The sequence below is a fragment of the Phyllopteryx taeniolatus genome, chromosome 8 (assembly GCF_024500385.1).
Source record: "Phyllopteryx taeniolatus isolate TA_2022b chromosome 8, UOR_Ptae_1.2, whole genome shotgun sequence".
NCBI classification, from domain to species: domain Eukaryota; kingdom Metazoa; phylum Chordata; class Actinopteri; order Syngnathiformes; family Syngnathidae; genus Phyllopteryx; species Phyllopteryx taeniolatus.
The window spans coordinates 214,944-232,596 of record NC_084509.1 but is presented as its reverse complement, the minus strand read 5'-3'; the positions used below and the strand labels follow the sequence as shown (position 1 = coordinate 232,596).

At 39.3% G+C, this 17,653-nt stretch overlaps 1 protein-coding gene across 4 annotated transcripts in view; it reads right to left on the bottom strand.

Annotated features, from left to right (window-relative positions):
* Nucleotides 1-17,653, bottom strand: part of porb (P450 (cytochrome) oxidoreductase b) — a 35,877-nt gene that overhangs the window by 10,529 nt on the left and 7,695 nt on the right. For 2 of the 4 annotated variants that reach the window (XM_061780935.1, XM_061780934.1), the window contains exon 2: nt 15,960-16,141. In XM_061780935.1, coding sequence (XP_061636919.1) covers nt 15,960-16,138 — 179 coding nt within the window. In that variant the 5' untranslated portion in view covers nt 16,139-16,141. Of the gene's footprint in view, nt 1-2,110; nt 2,564-15,959; nt 16,142-17,653 lie in introns of those variants that run through there. The other 2 variants (XM_061780933.1, XM_061780936.1) reach the window with 2 other exon arrangements.

Here is a 17,653-nt window from a genome sequence, read left to right as displayed (position 1 = left end):
ATTACCGGTATTCTGACTTGCTTTTCTAATCCTGGACACCTAACTGATAACCTTAAAACTGTGCTGTTATTTTACTCAAACTACACCTGGAGGTTTGAGCACCCCAAATTACGCACGTACAATATCAAGTATGACCAAAATTTTGGTGAACTATATCTCTCAAAGTTGAAATTTTTTTTAATTGAAAAACTAGTCATCATACGTGACATTTCATGCAAGCAGTCAGTGGACCTCAGTATACCTAGGCTGTGTATTCCACTGTTTTGCACTGATGCAACACTTCTTTTGAAAGAAGAACAGCTATAAGGAAAAAGAGAATATTTCAACAGGAAGTTATCCTGATTCACATCCTAAGATAAAAAGACAAAGGTGGTGCCCATGGATTTTTGTCCAGCGTTAGTGTCAGTGTCATGATAGATGACTGAGTAATGTTAAACGCTGTTGCTCATATTTTGGTAGGTTGTTACATCCTGATTTGCTTTGGTAAACAAAGGGCTCCCAGGACTGATGCTGGGCATTTGAAATGTTTGACAATAAAGAGCACTGAAAGAAGATCAAGACCACTACATCTGCTTCTCATGCTAGTTGCTGACTGTGACCATGTTTATTAGCCCTCCACATTTGTCATTAAAGTGAAGAGTGTTGAATTGTTTTTAACAAAACATATTCTTTCCACCGTCTGCTTATACGTCTGACAGTTAATGTTGCTTAACACATTGTGCACCAAATAAAAGTTTTTTTATGACAACAGTTTAGGTTCTGGAACCAATTATTGAAACTATAATTGATTTCAATGGCAAATAGAAGTTTGACCAGCGCCAGAGTACGGTTTGTAGTCTTAAGTCGAGGTACCATAGTAATCCTTTCACAGTACATTCCTACAGTAACTTATTTTATGTAATTCAGCCTCACCCAAAAAATGGCTTAATGAAGTCTGTGCCAAAAACATTGCAAACAAATTCAATCATTGAGCAGAAAGGTCCTCACCCTGTTAAACTGGCTCTCAATGGCCACGTAGGTCATGCTCTCCTCTTTCATTCACATCATTCATGTGCTTTCCTGAGCTAATAGTCTCCCTTGGGATTGTGATACTACAAAAATGTGTAGGTTGTTTGTGCCACTCCTCTTCCTCTTCTTTTGATACTCCTTTTCCCTTACTTTTTTTCATATCAATTATGTAATTGCCCAGGTAGACTGCCACAACATTGAATAGATTAAACTAACATGAGTATCTAAACATGCTACTGTATGTGATTGCAGATTCTTATTTTCCTCTCAGTAGGATATGTAAAGCTATCATACAATGCTCCTTTATCTGTGCAACACAGCTTAGCCAGACTACTTTAAACTTAAGAAACCAACTAGAATTCAGGCATGAGAATCTGATGCCAAACACGCCATAAAACAGGCTCCTGTGGTTAACACTTGTACTTTGGAGCGAAGATAACTCCAGATGGAAATCTAAAAGAAGACGTTTGCCCTCAACCTCAACCATTCCTGTCAGATCTAATGGAAGATGGTCTTGCAAATGTTTGCATCAAATGCAACAAACTTACTGTATTGAAAGCAATGTTTTTGCGGAGCAGCCATCTACAATATTATGCTTCCAAGCCCTCCTCTCGCTCCCTTGACATTCTTGTGTGTCTCTGTCACAAAATGAAATGGAAATGCCCCCCCCCCCCTAAAAAACAAAACAAATTTTTGGGTTTCAGTTACACAGGCACCCACACGTGAAACTTATATGATGGTGTAAAGTTAATTATCCAGTGAATAATTATCCACTTTCAAGCTAATTTACCCATGCAGTTTGACAGTGTCAGGCTTGTATAAGATAGTTGTTGTTTTTTTCTCTTTCCCTTCTCAGTGACTCATTACTGGTGTCGACTGAACATTGCAATTAGGGATTTACAAAAACAAAATTATTATCTCATACAACTTTCTGGAAACAGTGGGTCGATTTTAAAAACGTCAACACATTAGCAATTCACTTCCCAAACCTTCATTAAAACGCACCTCAAGGTCTGCCATGAGCCCGAAACTAAGCATCAGTTTTACTTGGTCAGAGTTAATGTGCATCTTTGATAGGGAGGAAAGCAAGCAGGTTACAGACCTCTCGGCAGCATCTCTCCTGTCTTCTGGCAGGGAGAAAACACAGCCCATGGCATGTAGCCCTGTAGCTGAGCACAGCCACTATCACCGCTGGCTAGGCAACGCCACACTCCGTCTCAATAGCAGGATGTCAACACTCCACAGCCGCAAGCAAAAGAAAACAACCCCAGTCCAGAAAGACACTCAAAAGCTTTGCAAAGAGTGGTCTGCTTTCACCTCAAGAGGCTCCAGCGTTATCTGAATTCAGCCTCTTCCTGTGCTGCTCCCTGAATCCAGTCTGTTTTCCATACTCACTCACACACACGCACATTGAAGCCCTGTCAGTGTCTGGACACAATGGTGGGAAACTGACTTTCCCATAAAATGTAGCAGAGCTGCAGACCCACAATTTTGACTCACACCAGAACACACTGAACCACTCTGGGGCTGAAAAACCTTCCCCCTCAGGTCCTCCCCCTTTTCCTCTCCGGCCTGAAAGGTGTTAGGCACGAAAAAGTCTACGAGACTCATTCTAAGGATTTGGGTAGTCAACTAACCAAAGCCACTCCTCTGTGGACCACTAAAGAGGGTGAAAGCGCTGAATGGTATGTTTTTGTCCCCCGCCCCCACATCACTGGAGGAGAGAGGGGAATGCCATTGCTATGGCAACCTCATTTATCATAAAAGGATTCCATTTGTGACAAGGCCCAATGGAAGAGGAGCTCATCTAACGCACATACACAAAAGCAAAAGCAGGGGAGAGGAGAAAGATTGTGGCGGGGGGGGTGAGTAACTCAGGGTGAAGAAAGGCTTGCTTGTCTTTTGCCTCAACTTCCACCTTTTGGAGACGCCACAAAAACAAAGCTTTGCTCGTAACCTTCTCATGAGTTCAGGGCCAAAAACAAAAGCACAGGAAATACATGGAGACTACGCCTCCTTCAAAACAGTTTGTAATCACTGCACTTTTAAATGGGAGAGCACACCATCTCTGCGCTCGTGTCATTTTACGGTCCTTCCCTGTATCCCCGCCCCTCCACAGATAGAGTAAAGTAATAAAATGCTTCCTGGTGGTCAGTCATTCTTCTGGTGACCAGCACTCACGCACAAAGTCAAGAGCTTACAAACTTAACAGTTCTTTCAGTGACAAAACCTCAACCAGTCAGAGAGCATAGTTTTGGGTGGTTAAATAATTTGTGTTGTGGTTGGGGAGGGTCTACAAATGTCGTCAGTTCCATTAGAGTTCAGTGGAAACAAACCAAGCCTCCAACCCTCGACTGCTGTGACTTGGGGAAGGAACAACCAAGCGAAAGATTTGACAAGGGGGGGAAAAAGCATTTCAGGGTCAGCTAATAATGACCACCATGAAGTGAAAATGTATCCATTTTGATAAGACCTCAGTTTAGTGAACATCTAAAAGGATTAACTCCACAATTGTGCTTTGTTTTGGTGTTTTTCTTCAGAAATATACTGGTGATGGCCAAAGAAAAGTGTGACGACCGCCATGGAGATGGAACTTATTGGGACATAGCTGTAATACTGCAACCAAAATTGTACACGTCTTAGTGCAGGCTGCTCAGTATACACTGCTCAGTATACAATATGGCTACAATACATAGACAACAAGAATAAGATAGGAATAAAATGTTCAGCTACATTTGGTTATAATGCGAAGGAACTACCAGGCACACAGGATAATCCTCTTTACACATTTGTCAATGCACCAGACTCCTCTCCGGGTTATGGGACTACATACTTTTTTTTTTTTTTTTTTTTTAAGTCAAGACAAATGTGATGAAAGTCAAGTCAACGTCGCTTTGTCGATGACCTCATTGATATGTTCTTCGTACAGTACTGTAGCGTCTTCTTAGATGGCTTATAACTCTCCGTGCTGCATCAATAGCCTTCACCACATCAGAAAAGATCCAGACATTGCCTGCTGCAATGTGTGTTCGGTGAAAAGACAGCAGCGAATTGGTGATTTGCTGCTGTCTTTTCTCTGTAAGAGGAGGGTGTTTGGTGAAATTAATAAGATCTCATGTAAGGATTTACCGTAATTTCTCTTGTATAATGTGCATTCCCCCCCCCCCCCAAAAATGGTCAAACACCAATAGTGCGCATTATACATGGGTATAGGGGCAAATTGAAAAAAACTTTCACATTTTATAAATGTATGCCGCCATCTCGTGGTTATAAAAAAACTGTACACTTTAATTTCAAAATTCCACCACCACCTAGTGGTTATAAAAAAAGGTGTAGCCTACACTTTCATTCAAATATGAGAGGTACGTATGACTGCATATATGTACAGTTATGCTCATAAATTTACATACCCTGGCAGAATTTGTGGAATCTTTAAATTATTCATTTATTTATTAAAATATGACTGATGAATGTACAACAACCATCATTATTTTCTTTATGGTTATGTTTTGTTTAATGATAATGCTTTCCTGAAATGTTTGACCGTTTAATTTGAATCCCATTAAACTTAAATGTGTTTCGCCTGGTCCTTCACGTTTTCTTTAAATAATTGTACCCATCTTACAAATTCTGCCTGGGTAATCAAACATGAGTACAACTGTGTGTTTTCTAATTCACTAAATAAAAGTAGGGCTGTGAATTTCAAAATAAGAGCCACTAAAAAAAAGGATTAAGTGTTCAAGTGCTTAACTTCAGAATAATTCTTTGTAAAAACTGACAAAATACAGATAATATTTAATGTTTTGATCATATGGGTAGAAGCAAAATCATGCCTTGTAAAAATGCACTATACATAGGTAGAAGGGTTTTCCGGAATTTTGAGGTCAACTTTGGGGGTGCATATTATACATGGGTATGTATTATACACGAGAAATTACGGTAGGCTGTTCGTCAGCTAGCATTAGCGGGTGCCTTTTCAGATGACTGCAGCACTTTTGCTTATATTGTATTTTAAGATAGATTTAATTTTGGGGAAATTATTTCCACACCACCAGTTTGCAGCAATACCCCCTCTCCACCCCCTCCCACAGATGTTGCTTTCTAAGAGGCGTCCATGATGTTAATGCCAAAACAAACAAACAAAAAAAAAAAACAAAAAAAACACGTGGTTAGCGATTAGTCGACTTCAGGCGCTAAACATCATTGCGGAGCAGTACAGTCAACTAGTACAAGAGTCTTTTCAATCTTCATGGACTCTACTATAGAGTGGTTAACTTCTCTTTACACTTCTATTACAGTTAAGAATGTTAAAAAGCCTGATCCATTAAGTCCACCCACTTTCCACAACACTACTCCTGTACTTTTCATCCGCCATGTGCCAAGTTTTAGTTTTTTTTTTTCATTTTTCTTGTTTGACAGCAAAGAATGTTAACGCTTTACCTAAAATATTGCCTAAACAATTCATAAAGGTTTTGTGCTAGTGCAGAATAATTACATAGCCATTATCTTGATTTGCCATCTGAATTTAACAAAAATGAGTGCAATCTGAATCAATGTTTTCATCTACAAATGTGCAACATACAGATCACAGTGGATTTATATACTTTAGGTACCTTTTATAAAACAACTTATGAACTAGAAATTATTTTAAATTTACAACAAATTTAGCCCAATAGCTTGTCATAAAAAGCTGGCGTATTTGAGCAAAAACACAATGAATCTATAAGAGGTAAGTAAGCATTAGTCTGCATAAACAATTAGCAGCCCATCGCCATTTATTAGCATGCATTAAATGGGTGTGTACACTGTTAAATATATTTTAGAAGTTATCATTTATTTGCTTAGCTTGCATTGGTATTATGGACGATTTTAGATGTCTCGCCTTCAAAAAGATGACTCAGCATCATCCGATGGAAGGGCGCCTGGACCAAGGACGTGATCGGATGTGGTCGGGGACGTGACAGGTGTTGGTCCTATGTTTTGTGTCTTATTGTTTAGAACATTATGTCTGGGAAAAACCCTCCTATTTTCAAATAAATGCAGGACCAACGGGAGAGATTGGTTAGAGCGTGTTGAGAGACTGATCTGAACAATCTCCCATACGCCCTCCTCATGAGAAAAAGAAACCAGTGTCTTCATTCCTTTTGTGTCTATTTTTTATAATGTTGGGTAAGATAAATCCAACATTAAATTGGTCCTTCGAGCCGGATGTCAACACACCCGAGGATTCCAGTTGTGGAGCAGACTTCCAGTTAAGAGACCGTGGCCACGGCAAGTAAGACCCTTTACGGGACTGGTCTTCGTTCTCCTCAACTGGGATCTGAAGGTTGACGACAATCCACAGGATTGAAGACGACTGGGGAGTTAAATTTTAAATTTTTTTTTAGAAAAAAGGACGGCGGAGTCCACAAATTCCGCAAGGACGGCGGAGTCCTGTACGTACTTAAATTCCGTGTTTAATAAACCCTGTGAATACTAGTTAATGGCGGGTGAAATAAAGAAACTAGGAAAGTTTCGTGGCGTCGTAGTTAAATTCCGTATAGGACGGCGGAGTCCTCTAATGAGCTGTTGACAGACGTAGTTAAATTCCGTATGGGACGGCGGAGTCCTCTGACGAGCAAGTGTGAATGAAAACTGTTTGAATGAGAGTGTAAATGGGAAATGGGAAACCACTAGGTTTTTCATTCCATACCAAAACAGTGGGAAAGTAAACGGTGGACTTTTGTGGATGCAAAGGCAAGAATTCTCCACTCGAAAGAGTTGAAGTGAGAATTACCACAGAAAGCAAATTTGAATCACCGTCCTACTGAAAAGAAACAGTGTTCTAGACTACCCTAGGTAGTATTACACTGAACCAAATTCTTTCAAATGGGGAAAGGAGGTAGTAAAATAAAAAACAGGAATACACTGCAGTGTAAAGGTTGGAGGTTCATTAAATTAAATTTAAAAGAAAAAAAAAAACAGGATCCTGATAAAATTTAATATTTAGAGACGGGGATAACCGAACACGGCTTTAATGGTTGGTTAAATACACAAAAAATAGCCGCGTTGCAGGAATCAAATTATATAAAAAATAAAAGACAAACCACCGTTAAACGTGGGAAAGGCCCTGTTGTCTGCAGCCTTGCAGCTTATCACAAAAATAGAAGATAAAAAAAGAATGTGATGAGCTGCATAAAACAAACTGGAATACAGTGCATCAACTGGTCTAATTAGAAAGGCGATGTTTTGGACAATACAGGGTGATGAAGGGAAACACATGCAACCTGTTTGATTAGACCAAATGATTCTCACTGAAATTGATGAAGAAATATTGAAAAAAGTTGCAAAAAATAAAATAAAATTATGGTCCACGGGACCATTTGATGTAGGCCTTATTAAAGGGGCTTTACCGGTACAAATTAGACCCAAAACAGAATATAGACCAGGGATTCGTCAATATCCATTAAAACCAGATGCACATGAAGGAATCAAACCGGTAATTGAAGCACTAATTAAGGCAGGAGTTATAGTGGAGTGTCCAGAATCACCATGTAGCACACCCATTTTTCCCTGTAAAAAAGGCCCCACCTTCAGTGGGTTGGAGACTTACAGGCAGTAAATACTGCGGTAATACAGAGACCAGCATGCGTACCAAACCCACGCACATTATTAAATTCATTAAGATCAGACGCTACTGTGTTTACAGTAGTGGACATAAGTAATGCATTCTTTTCAGTACCAATAGAAAATAACAGTCAATTTTGGTTTGCATTCACATTTGAGAAAAAAAAAATATATATACATTTTCTAGATTACCGCAAGGTTACTGTGAAAGTCCAACTAATTATTCACAAGTTATGACAACACGCATGTCTTCTGGCATCTACAGATGGAGAGACATGCAAGGATTCATTGGCCTTGCTGCATCATCTAACAGAAGAGGGACATAAAGTTAACAAAAATAAATTGCAATGATGTAAAAGGCAAGTCAAATATCTAGGCCATAATTTCAGTGTAGGAGGAAGGACTATATTAGAAGACAGGAAAGCTATAGTCTTAAAAAATCTTAAACCACAGACGAAGAAACATAATAATCATTTTTAGGTCTGACAAATTATTGTAGAGCATGGATTCCAAACTATGCAGAAATTGTTGCACCATTGTCAAAATTAATGTATGACGACAACCTTAAAATGACATCTGTTTAATGGAGTACAGAGGCAGAAAAGGCCTTCTGTGACATTAAACAACATTTGGTGTCCAGTGCTGCGCTAGGCCTTCCAAATTTAATGATAAAACATTCATTCAAATGGTAGATTGTAAAAGTTATTGCATGACCTCTGTACTTACACAACAATACGGTGATAAGCTAAGACCAATAGCTTATTTTTCAACTAAATTGGACAACGTAACGTGTGCATTACCACATTGTGCCAGAGCAGTTGTGGCAGCCTTGACGGCAGTAGAGAGCAGTTCCACAATTGTGTTATTTCATCCATTTACCCTTAAGGTCCCACATACAGTGTCTGCTCTCCTATTGCAAACCAATATGGCGTTTTTATCACCTGCAAGACATTTATCTTGCATTGCCATCTTGCTGTCACAACCACATTTGACTGTTGAGCGATGCACAACCTTAAATCCAGCCACACTAATACCCTTACTTGATGAAGGCACGCAGCATGATTGTCAGGAATTGGCTGAACAAGCTGCTGAATTAGTAGCATTAACCGAGGCATGCAAACTACTGATAAATAAAGATGGTACAATCTATACTGATAGCCAATATGAGTATTCCACAACAAGAACGTAATTATTGGGAAAAACAAAGTGAAAAACTACAAAATGAAATTTACATTAGGTTTTTTTTTTTTTTCTGTGCTATTCAAATGGGCTGCTATATTGAGCCATGCTGTGTCACATGTCTCAACCGGAGGGATGGTGGCACAGATAGATTGACACTTTACAGCCCTAAAAAATAGCAGAAAGAAACACGTGGGTTCATTTAACACACTGTAAAAGAGTCATTTCAGCTGAGTACTCAAATTGGGAAGGTGAGCAAAAGTCTGATAACGGAGCGGGAGCAGATGTGTAGATTCTGAAAACGCTTGCTGGTCAGTGAAGAAAAAAGACACCAACCCGTTTAGTGAGAACTCAGCAGAAAGGCACACCCACGTTTGTTATGAGATTCGATAAGTTGTTACGTAGCAACTTTGGCTACTATGGTGTTCGTTTTGTTTTTGTGGTACATGGGACGTCCCACCCTCAATGATAAAACCATTTTTTAGATAGAAAATCACCTACCAACTGGACCAATATGACAAACCCAATAATAAAAACATTTTGAATCATTAACTCGTATCAAAAGGAGTACAGCTGATGATCAAAATTGTGGGCATGGCCTCCAAATGCGACAAAACGGTTTAATATTTTGTGCCCCCCAAAATCAAGCTGCTTTAATCATAATTCCATATGCGGCTCTCACCAATGATGCTCAAGAGAATGGGCAGAATTGGGGATTTGGATATGACTGGTATGCAACTATAGGCTTTGGATGGGAACACCTCATTGGTGAAACAGGTTACTATTGGTCCAGTTGGTCAAAAAGAACAGCAAAAGAACATAGAAAGAAGTTTAACCTAAGCAAAACGGCCCATAGTTTAATATTGAAATACAAATCAAGTCACCCAATGTGTTTGATAGTGAGCTTGTGGGCCTATTCTGGTGGAAAAGATCCCCACTTCCAAGTAGTATTGTGTTATAGGAACCGTGTTAAACCAAAAATGCCATTGAAAACTTCAAAGAAAGGTGGACAAATTTTAATGGTTAACAACATAACTACTGATGATTGGTTCCTTGTTGTCACAGGAGTTTCAGGACAAAATAACAATTGGTTACTATTGATGGAACAAGCACCAAATGTAGCGAGAAAAGATTGTGTTGTTTGCATGGGTCCCAGGCCTTTGTTGCGCATGGTTCCGGCACAATTATCACAAGATTGTATTATTCCATTACAACACGCTGGCAATTTTTTGACTTGAGTTTGTTGTCACATTTCTGTGGGGCCAATTATGTATTACTCGTGCACTCGCTGTAGTTGTCCCGCCATGCTGCACTATTTGCATATACTGGCCACTCATGCCAGATTAGCATCTGCTCCATTTGCACACTGATTGAGGAGCATCTACAACATTTGCACAACCATTGTCCCAGATTATCGCACTACTTGTCACTTTAAACCGCATCCACTCCTTGAAGTCTCAGCGCCCTTTGCACAACGGTCATTGCACCGGACTATTGCGATATTAGTCATTCAAACTGCTGCTAGTGGAGTGCATCTTTTTGCACAATTGTTTTTTTGTCAGTCTTTATGTCTCCAAAGTGTTCTGTAAATTGACTTGTCTGTTGTACTAGAGCGGCTCCAACTACCGGAGACAAATTCCTTGTGTGTTTTGGACATACTTGACAAAAAAGAGATTTATCCTGGCAGAGGCAAAATTATCCAACATAAAACATACATCGACGCCATAGGTGTTCCTCGTGGGGTTCCTAATCAATACAAATTAGCTGACCAAGTTGCAGGAGGATTTGAATACTTCATATGCTGTTGGTGTACGATTAATAAAAATGTTGATGGGATAAACTATATCCACTTCAATGTACAGAGATTAGGAAATTGGACTCAGAGTGGGTTGGAAGCTGTGCACGAGCAGCTCAAGGACGTTCCAAGGCCGCATAGCTGTCGACATGCTCCTCGCAAGAGAGGGAGGTGTTTGCGGTATGTTATGAGAACAAACAATACTGCTTCAGATGGCAGCTTGACCAGAGCCATCGATGGTCTACGGACCCTCAATCAACACTCCTTGTGGGACAGCTGGATGGACGTTTTTGGTTAATATAAAACCCTAATTTCACCAATATTGATATCAATTGCTGTTTTTGCAGCCATTCTGACATTGTGTGGATGTTGTTGTATGCCATGCATTCGGGCATTAATCAGTAAATTAATCACCACAGCCATAACCCCCATGAAGAACCGTATTGAGCTGATGTATCCATTACTGTATGATGATGATTTTGCTTTAACTGATTTGTTTCCTGATGCAGATGATTACGATGTTTAAACTACAACATTCATGTATGACAAGTTTACTCTGAGTGTAAATGTATTTGTTTCATAAAAATGATACTACAGTTAAAAATCTAAATGAAGTGACTGTATGATGATATGAGAATTTGTGCAAATACATGATAAACAGGAGGGAAATGTTAAATATATTTTAGAAGTTATCATTTATTTGCTTAGCTTGCATTAGTATTATGGACGATTTTAGATGTCTCGCCTTCAAAAAGATGACTCAGCATCATCCGATGGAAGGGCGCCTGGACCAAGGACGTGATCGGATGTGGTCGGGGACGTGACAGGTGTTGGTCCAATGTTTTGTGTCTTATTGTTTAGAACATTATGTCTGGGAAAAACCCTCCTATTTTCAAATAAATGCAGGACCGACGGGAGAGATTGGTTAGAGCGTGTTGAGAGACTGATCTGAACAATCTCCCATACGCCCTCCTCATGAGAAAAAGAAACCAGTGTCTTCATTCCTTTTGTGTCTATTTTTTATAATGTTGGGTAAGATAAATCCAACAACACCTACCAAAATTTCTTAATCTATACATGGATTAGAAGCGATCTTTTTTTCCTCTTTCAGCTAAGAAAAAGTTAAACTTAAAATAAAAGTCTGTATTAGGGCTGCAACAATGACATTTGTATGTTTTTGCGTGTTGGTCCATGGCCTATATTGGAAAGCTATTTGTCCTCAATATTTAGTTGTTTTTTAATTATTTATTTATTTGAAATCACAATTTATTACTTTAAGAGCTCTGGTATGTTCATCCAGCAAAATGTTTGTGCACTTTTCGACACAGCCAATTTGAAATGTCCATTTTTTTTAATAAAGGGATGGAAATAAATGATTTATTAATGCAATGATTCATCAAAAAAATAAGTGATTGATTAATCAATTATTAAAATAATCATTAGTTGCAAACTTGCAGCCCTAGTCTCTATGTATAAATTAGAGGTGTCTGAACCATTTTCTCCGAGGGCCACATAGAAAAAGATCCAAGGATGCCACAAACCACACGTCATTCACCTTACCATACACCACTACTGATGACATAAAACACGTCCTAGATTTAATCATGACTCATAATTTCTCTGTAGAGAAAGTGTGTGTGTATATATATATATATATATATATATATATATATATATATATATATATATATATATATATAAACCCTGCCACAAAAACAAAGAGTAAAATAATTTTTCAAATCCATGTGATAAGATGTATTATATATTTTTATATATAATACATTTGACATTGCTTCTGTCAAATGTGATTTTTTTGACCTGCCGCTAGCCAGGTCACTGATGTTACCCTTAACCTGATGGCTCATATTTTGTCGCTTCAGTTGTAAATTAAAGTTTGAAATTACCACTAATTTCATGATTTTTTTAAATCAAGTCCTTCTTTACTGTTCTCTATTTATTCCTTCCTGTATATTTTAACAACTTATGAAGTGTTTGTTCCTTCTTGACTCCTAATTTGTTTGTTTTTTCTATGCATGTTTGAGTATGCCATTAAAGCATACCACATCACCTGACCGCCATCTGCAAACTGTTTGGCTCTTGAGTCTTGATCATTATTTTGTAAACTTGGGCACTTCTTTTTCTGTTTTCTATAATTACTTAAAGTTCAGCTTTCTGAAAATACGATAAAGATTAAGAAAGTTATGAAAGTTTGAAACGCTGATTCACCAAAAAAGGTCACACTTTAAGTTGTGACCCACATTGTCTTTGTATTCACGTTGGCCAGAAATTGGTGCATTTTCACTGTTTTAAAGATTCATAATATATACTGTAAGTGTACGCTAGCAGCCCCGCCTCCCCAGCCCACAGTGACAAGGAGTCGGAATACTTGACGAGAAACCCCCCTGTTCATTCAGTTTTAAATAAACTTGCCCACGCTACGAAACCATTCGCAGAGTGTGTCATCTTGTCCTCCAGTGTCTTTGGAGGCGAAGAAAATCGAAGCCAGCAAAATTAGAGTTGCGGGTCATGTTCAATGTTATTTTTAGTACATATTACAGGCCATAAAACAAATTGACAGCAGGCTGCAAATGTCTTGCGGGTTGTATTTTGGACATCCCTGGTATAGATTAATTCAAACTTGCCTGACAGGTAGAACAACACTCACAGACCAGATTGGACTCCCTGATGGGCCGGTTCTGGCCCGCAGGCTGTACATTTGACACCTCATGGAGGAAGTCATGTTTGAGCTTGACCACAAAAACTATCTGTTGTGACACAATCAAATGCGATGTCTATAATTTCCTTTAATAAGTCTATGATTTAGTGCCACCCACTTTGTTGTTGAATTGTGGAATTGCCTTTTGTGACATTTTCTCACAGGCAATTCGTACCGTCTGTCAAACGTTTGCAGCAATTCTCAAAATACTGGCTTTTAAACTGTATTACAGGGAAGTATTTCTTTTGCAATATAGCAAACTACACTTTCTGTACGTGCACACCCCTCTGCAGTGTTCAGTTTGTATTTACTTTGTCGACCAGACGCCTCAATGAGTGTTGGCTTTTGGGACAAAGGTTCTGTACGTCAAGGTGCAGTTTTTTGTTTTGCCCACATGGGAAAACTACAGACCCTTTACAAAAAAAAAATATCACGAAAAAGTTTATTTATTCCCAAAAAAGTTAAGATTTTATAGATTCACAGTCCACAATTTAAACAATTTCAAGTATTTATTTTTACATATTTTGAATTTCCAGCTCATAAAACCCACGAAATCAGGAATTCAAAAAATTAGAATACTGTGAATAAAAAATTTTATGGGCCGTAAATGTATTAAAACTGAATGTCACACACATCTACTAAACACAAAGCACCTGAACAGGTTTCCCGAGATGTCATTAAATTGGTGTCGATATCATTTGGTTCAATTGTCTCAGTTGGCTTCAATATGTGGAAGACTACAGACTTGACAACTTGCCAGAAGACCATCATTGACACACTCCATAGTATGGGTAAGCCATAAAAGTTCATAGCTAAGGAGGGTGGCTGTTCACAGAGTGCTGTGTCCAAGCATATCAATGGAAAGTCTAGTGGAAGGACAAAATGTGGCAGTAGAAGATGCACCAGCAAAAGAGATGACCGTGGGCTTCAGCGGATTATCAAACAGAGAAGATTCACGAATCTAGCAGAGATTGTAATGAGGCGGGAGTCACAGCTTCAAAAACTACCACATTCAGACGCATCCGGGAGATGGGCTACAACTGTCGGGTTCCTCGGGTCAAGTCGCTTCTGAGCCTGAGCCAACGTAGAAAGCGTCTCAACTGGGCCAAGGAGGAGGAAGACTGGACTGTCCTCTTTTCCTATGCAAGTGTGCCTTTCATTCGGGACTCAAGGCCCAAGGGTTTGGAGGAACACGGGTGAAGAACAGGACCCAAGCTGTCCAGTGTGAAATATCCCCAGTCAGTCATGATTTGGGGTGTAATGTCTAGTGCAGGTTTTGGTAAACTCTGCCTACCAGAATGTTTTCGAGGACTTCATGATTTCTTCTGCTGAGGAACTGTTTGGAGAAGTAGATTTCATATTCCAGCAGAACCTGGCCCCTGCCCATAGCGCCAGAAGCACCAAAACCTGGTTTGATGCCATGCTATCACAGTGCTTGACTGGCCAGCCAACTCGCCGGATCTAAACCCCATTGAGAATCAATGGGGTATTATCAAGAGGAAAATGAGGGTCACCAGACCCCAAAACAAAGAAGAACTGACAGCAAGCATCAAGGAAATATGGGCTTCCATAACTCCCAGGCAATGCCACAGGCTGATTGCCGCAATGCCGGCGCATCCAGGCAGTGATTAAAGCAAAGGGATTCTCAGCCAATTAATGAAGATTAACATATAGTTTTGAAAGTACCATATTTTGATTGCTTTAATGTGACCCTAATTTCTCTCTTTTTTTAGTAAGTAAATTGTGATTTCTTCACAGTATTCTAATTTTTTGAATTCCTGATTTTGTGGGTTTTATGAGCTGGAAGCCCAAATTAGGTAAAAATAAACAAAGAAATACTTGAAATTGTTTAAATTGTGGGCCCTGAATCTGTAATCGATGAAAATGTAGCTTTTTGAATGGAATTATGGAAATAAATAAACTTTTCCATGACATTCAAATTTTTCGGAAAGGGTCTATAGGTCGGGTAGTTATGATTTAAGTGGGCATGCAAGTTTGTTGAGTTGCCAACACTTTCGAACAAATTCAGCATCCTGGCTCGTCCATGTTGATGGGTTCAGCTTGCGCATTTGGTTTGCAGGGAAAATATTAGCTTGAAACAATTCAAAATTGTCTACAAACAATTTACTTTTTTGGTGATTCATTTTGAGATTAGGTTTGAAAATTCTTGGTAAAGTTTTGAGTTTTTGAGGTGTGGGTGCTTAAGTCAGCCCCTGATCCAGTGTGTGCTTGAATTCTGAAATGTATTAACAAATGCAGGGGACAAATTTCATGTATATGCATGTGTTCATGTAAAGACTATAAATTATATTAGATTAATTAAAAAAAAAAACTTTATTAGTCCCACAATGTAGAAATTTGCAGATTTGCAAAGATGATTTTTCTTATTTCACCTATTAAAGCAATTGTGGTACTATTGCTAGATTTCAATGTGTACTGTTTGTATAACCAGTTCAATAAATCAACCAACCATGCACATACTGTACCAATTACGGCTTTTTGGATGCCATTTTTAACAACCTAAGCAGATCATCATCACAGTTATGAATCATTACCAAAAGTGTATAGGCTGTTCGTTTGAAAAAGTTTTTTTGCCCAAGTACTTAATGATATTGTCTCAAAATGTTTAAAAATGAAAAGGTGAAGGAGACTCACATTGTTTCAAGCTTCTTAAATTCAGGGATGGGTTCAGGTTTCTTGCGGGACATGAACCAATAGATGACAAGGCCAACGATCAGGGAGAAGAGGAAGAGGTCAAGGTTGCTGAAAAGAGGCTCGTTCTCATCAGCCATGGGCTCTGTGTGGGTGGCGCTCTCAGGGTCCATGTCTGGCATCCTCTAGACAAAAAAAGAAAAACGTTCTGCTGAACAATCTCAAATGAAGTAATTCTGATTATCTGAATTCTTTACAAACTAAGAGTCAATAATCTATCATTTCATTTTGGAATGAGCAAAATATGCTGTTCTATTGTATATAGTGTAGATACATTTTTTGTGATATACAACTTATTTAGGACAAATCATTACTACAAGTTTTATAAATTAAAGTTATTATTATTATTTTTACTTCCATTTGAGTATAGCTGAACTAATACCCAATAGGTTTGATGAGTTGGGAAATGGGGCTGCAGTTTCAAGAGGGAAATGGTCTAAGTGAATGAAGGAGGACAGTGGCACAGAACCAGTTAAACTACATGCGGAAATATGATGACGAACAGATGTGGCCAATGCTCTTACTTTCTCTATACAATGGCTGCTTTTGTGCAGGCATTATTGGACAATTGGCTGGAAATCAACAAGAATCTCTAGCCCAGCTTCAAGAACAGCATCTCTTTTTTTTCCCATTTATACACCGAGTGCAAAAGGACTGTGCTCTGAGCTCATGTTTCAAGTCCATGGGTGAACATATGCAAATGAGTTTTTGTGATGTTTCTGTAAAACTGTTCCCAGCTATATACGCAATCACACGGTACAGTACAAGCTTGCACACTAGAAAAGACCAGGCTCGCTTGGAAAGTTACCCATGAGAGGTTGACCCTATCCCAGCTGTGCAGAGCAGGTAGATAAACCGTTCACATTCACACCTACAGTGGTGCCTTAACATACAAGATTAATTTGTTCACACTCGTTACTCAAAACACTTCTCTATCCTCGTTGAAATGAGAATGCCATAAATCTGTTCCACATTTTTGTAATGCGTTTTTAATAAGGACATTAGCACGCAACAATATTGCAAATCATAAAAAACATACAGTAATAATTATATAATTAAACAGAACGTAAAATAATTAAACAGCTTGTGAATCATGACTGATTCATTGTGCTGCTCCTGGGAACAGTATAATCCAGATATACGTGGAGACTGTGCTCAGTAGAGCCGTATGATAAGAGTATATCGTGTGATATAAAATACTCATTTGTATGATAAAAACCCTCTATTGTTCATATTAGGGCTGCAACTAACCAGTCATCCTTCCATTTACTACCGCTTATCCGGGTCGGGTCGCGGGGGCAGTAGCTTTAGCAGGGACGCCCAGACTACCCTCTCCCCAGCCACTTAATCCAGCTCTTCCGGGGGGATCCCGAGGCGTTCCCAGGCCAGCCGAAGGACGTAGTCTCTCCAGCGTGTCCTGGGTCGTCCTCGGGGTCTCCTCCCGGTGGGACGTGCCCGGAACACCTCACCAGGGAGGCGTCCGGGAGGCATCCGAATCAGATGCCCCAGCCACCTCATCTGGCTCCTCTCAATGCGCAGGAGCAGCGGCTCTACTCTGAGATCCTCTCGGATGACCGAGCTTCTCACCCTATCTCTAAGGGAGAGCCCGAACCCTGCGGAGGAAACTCATTTCGGCC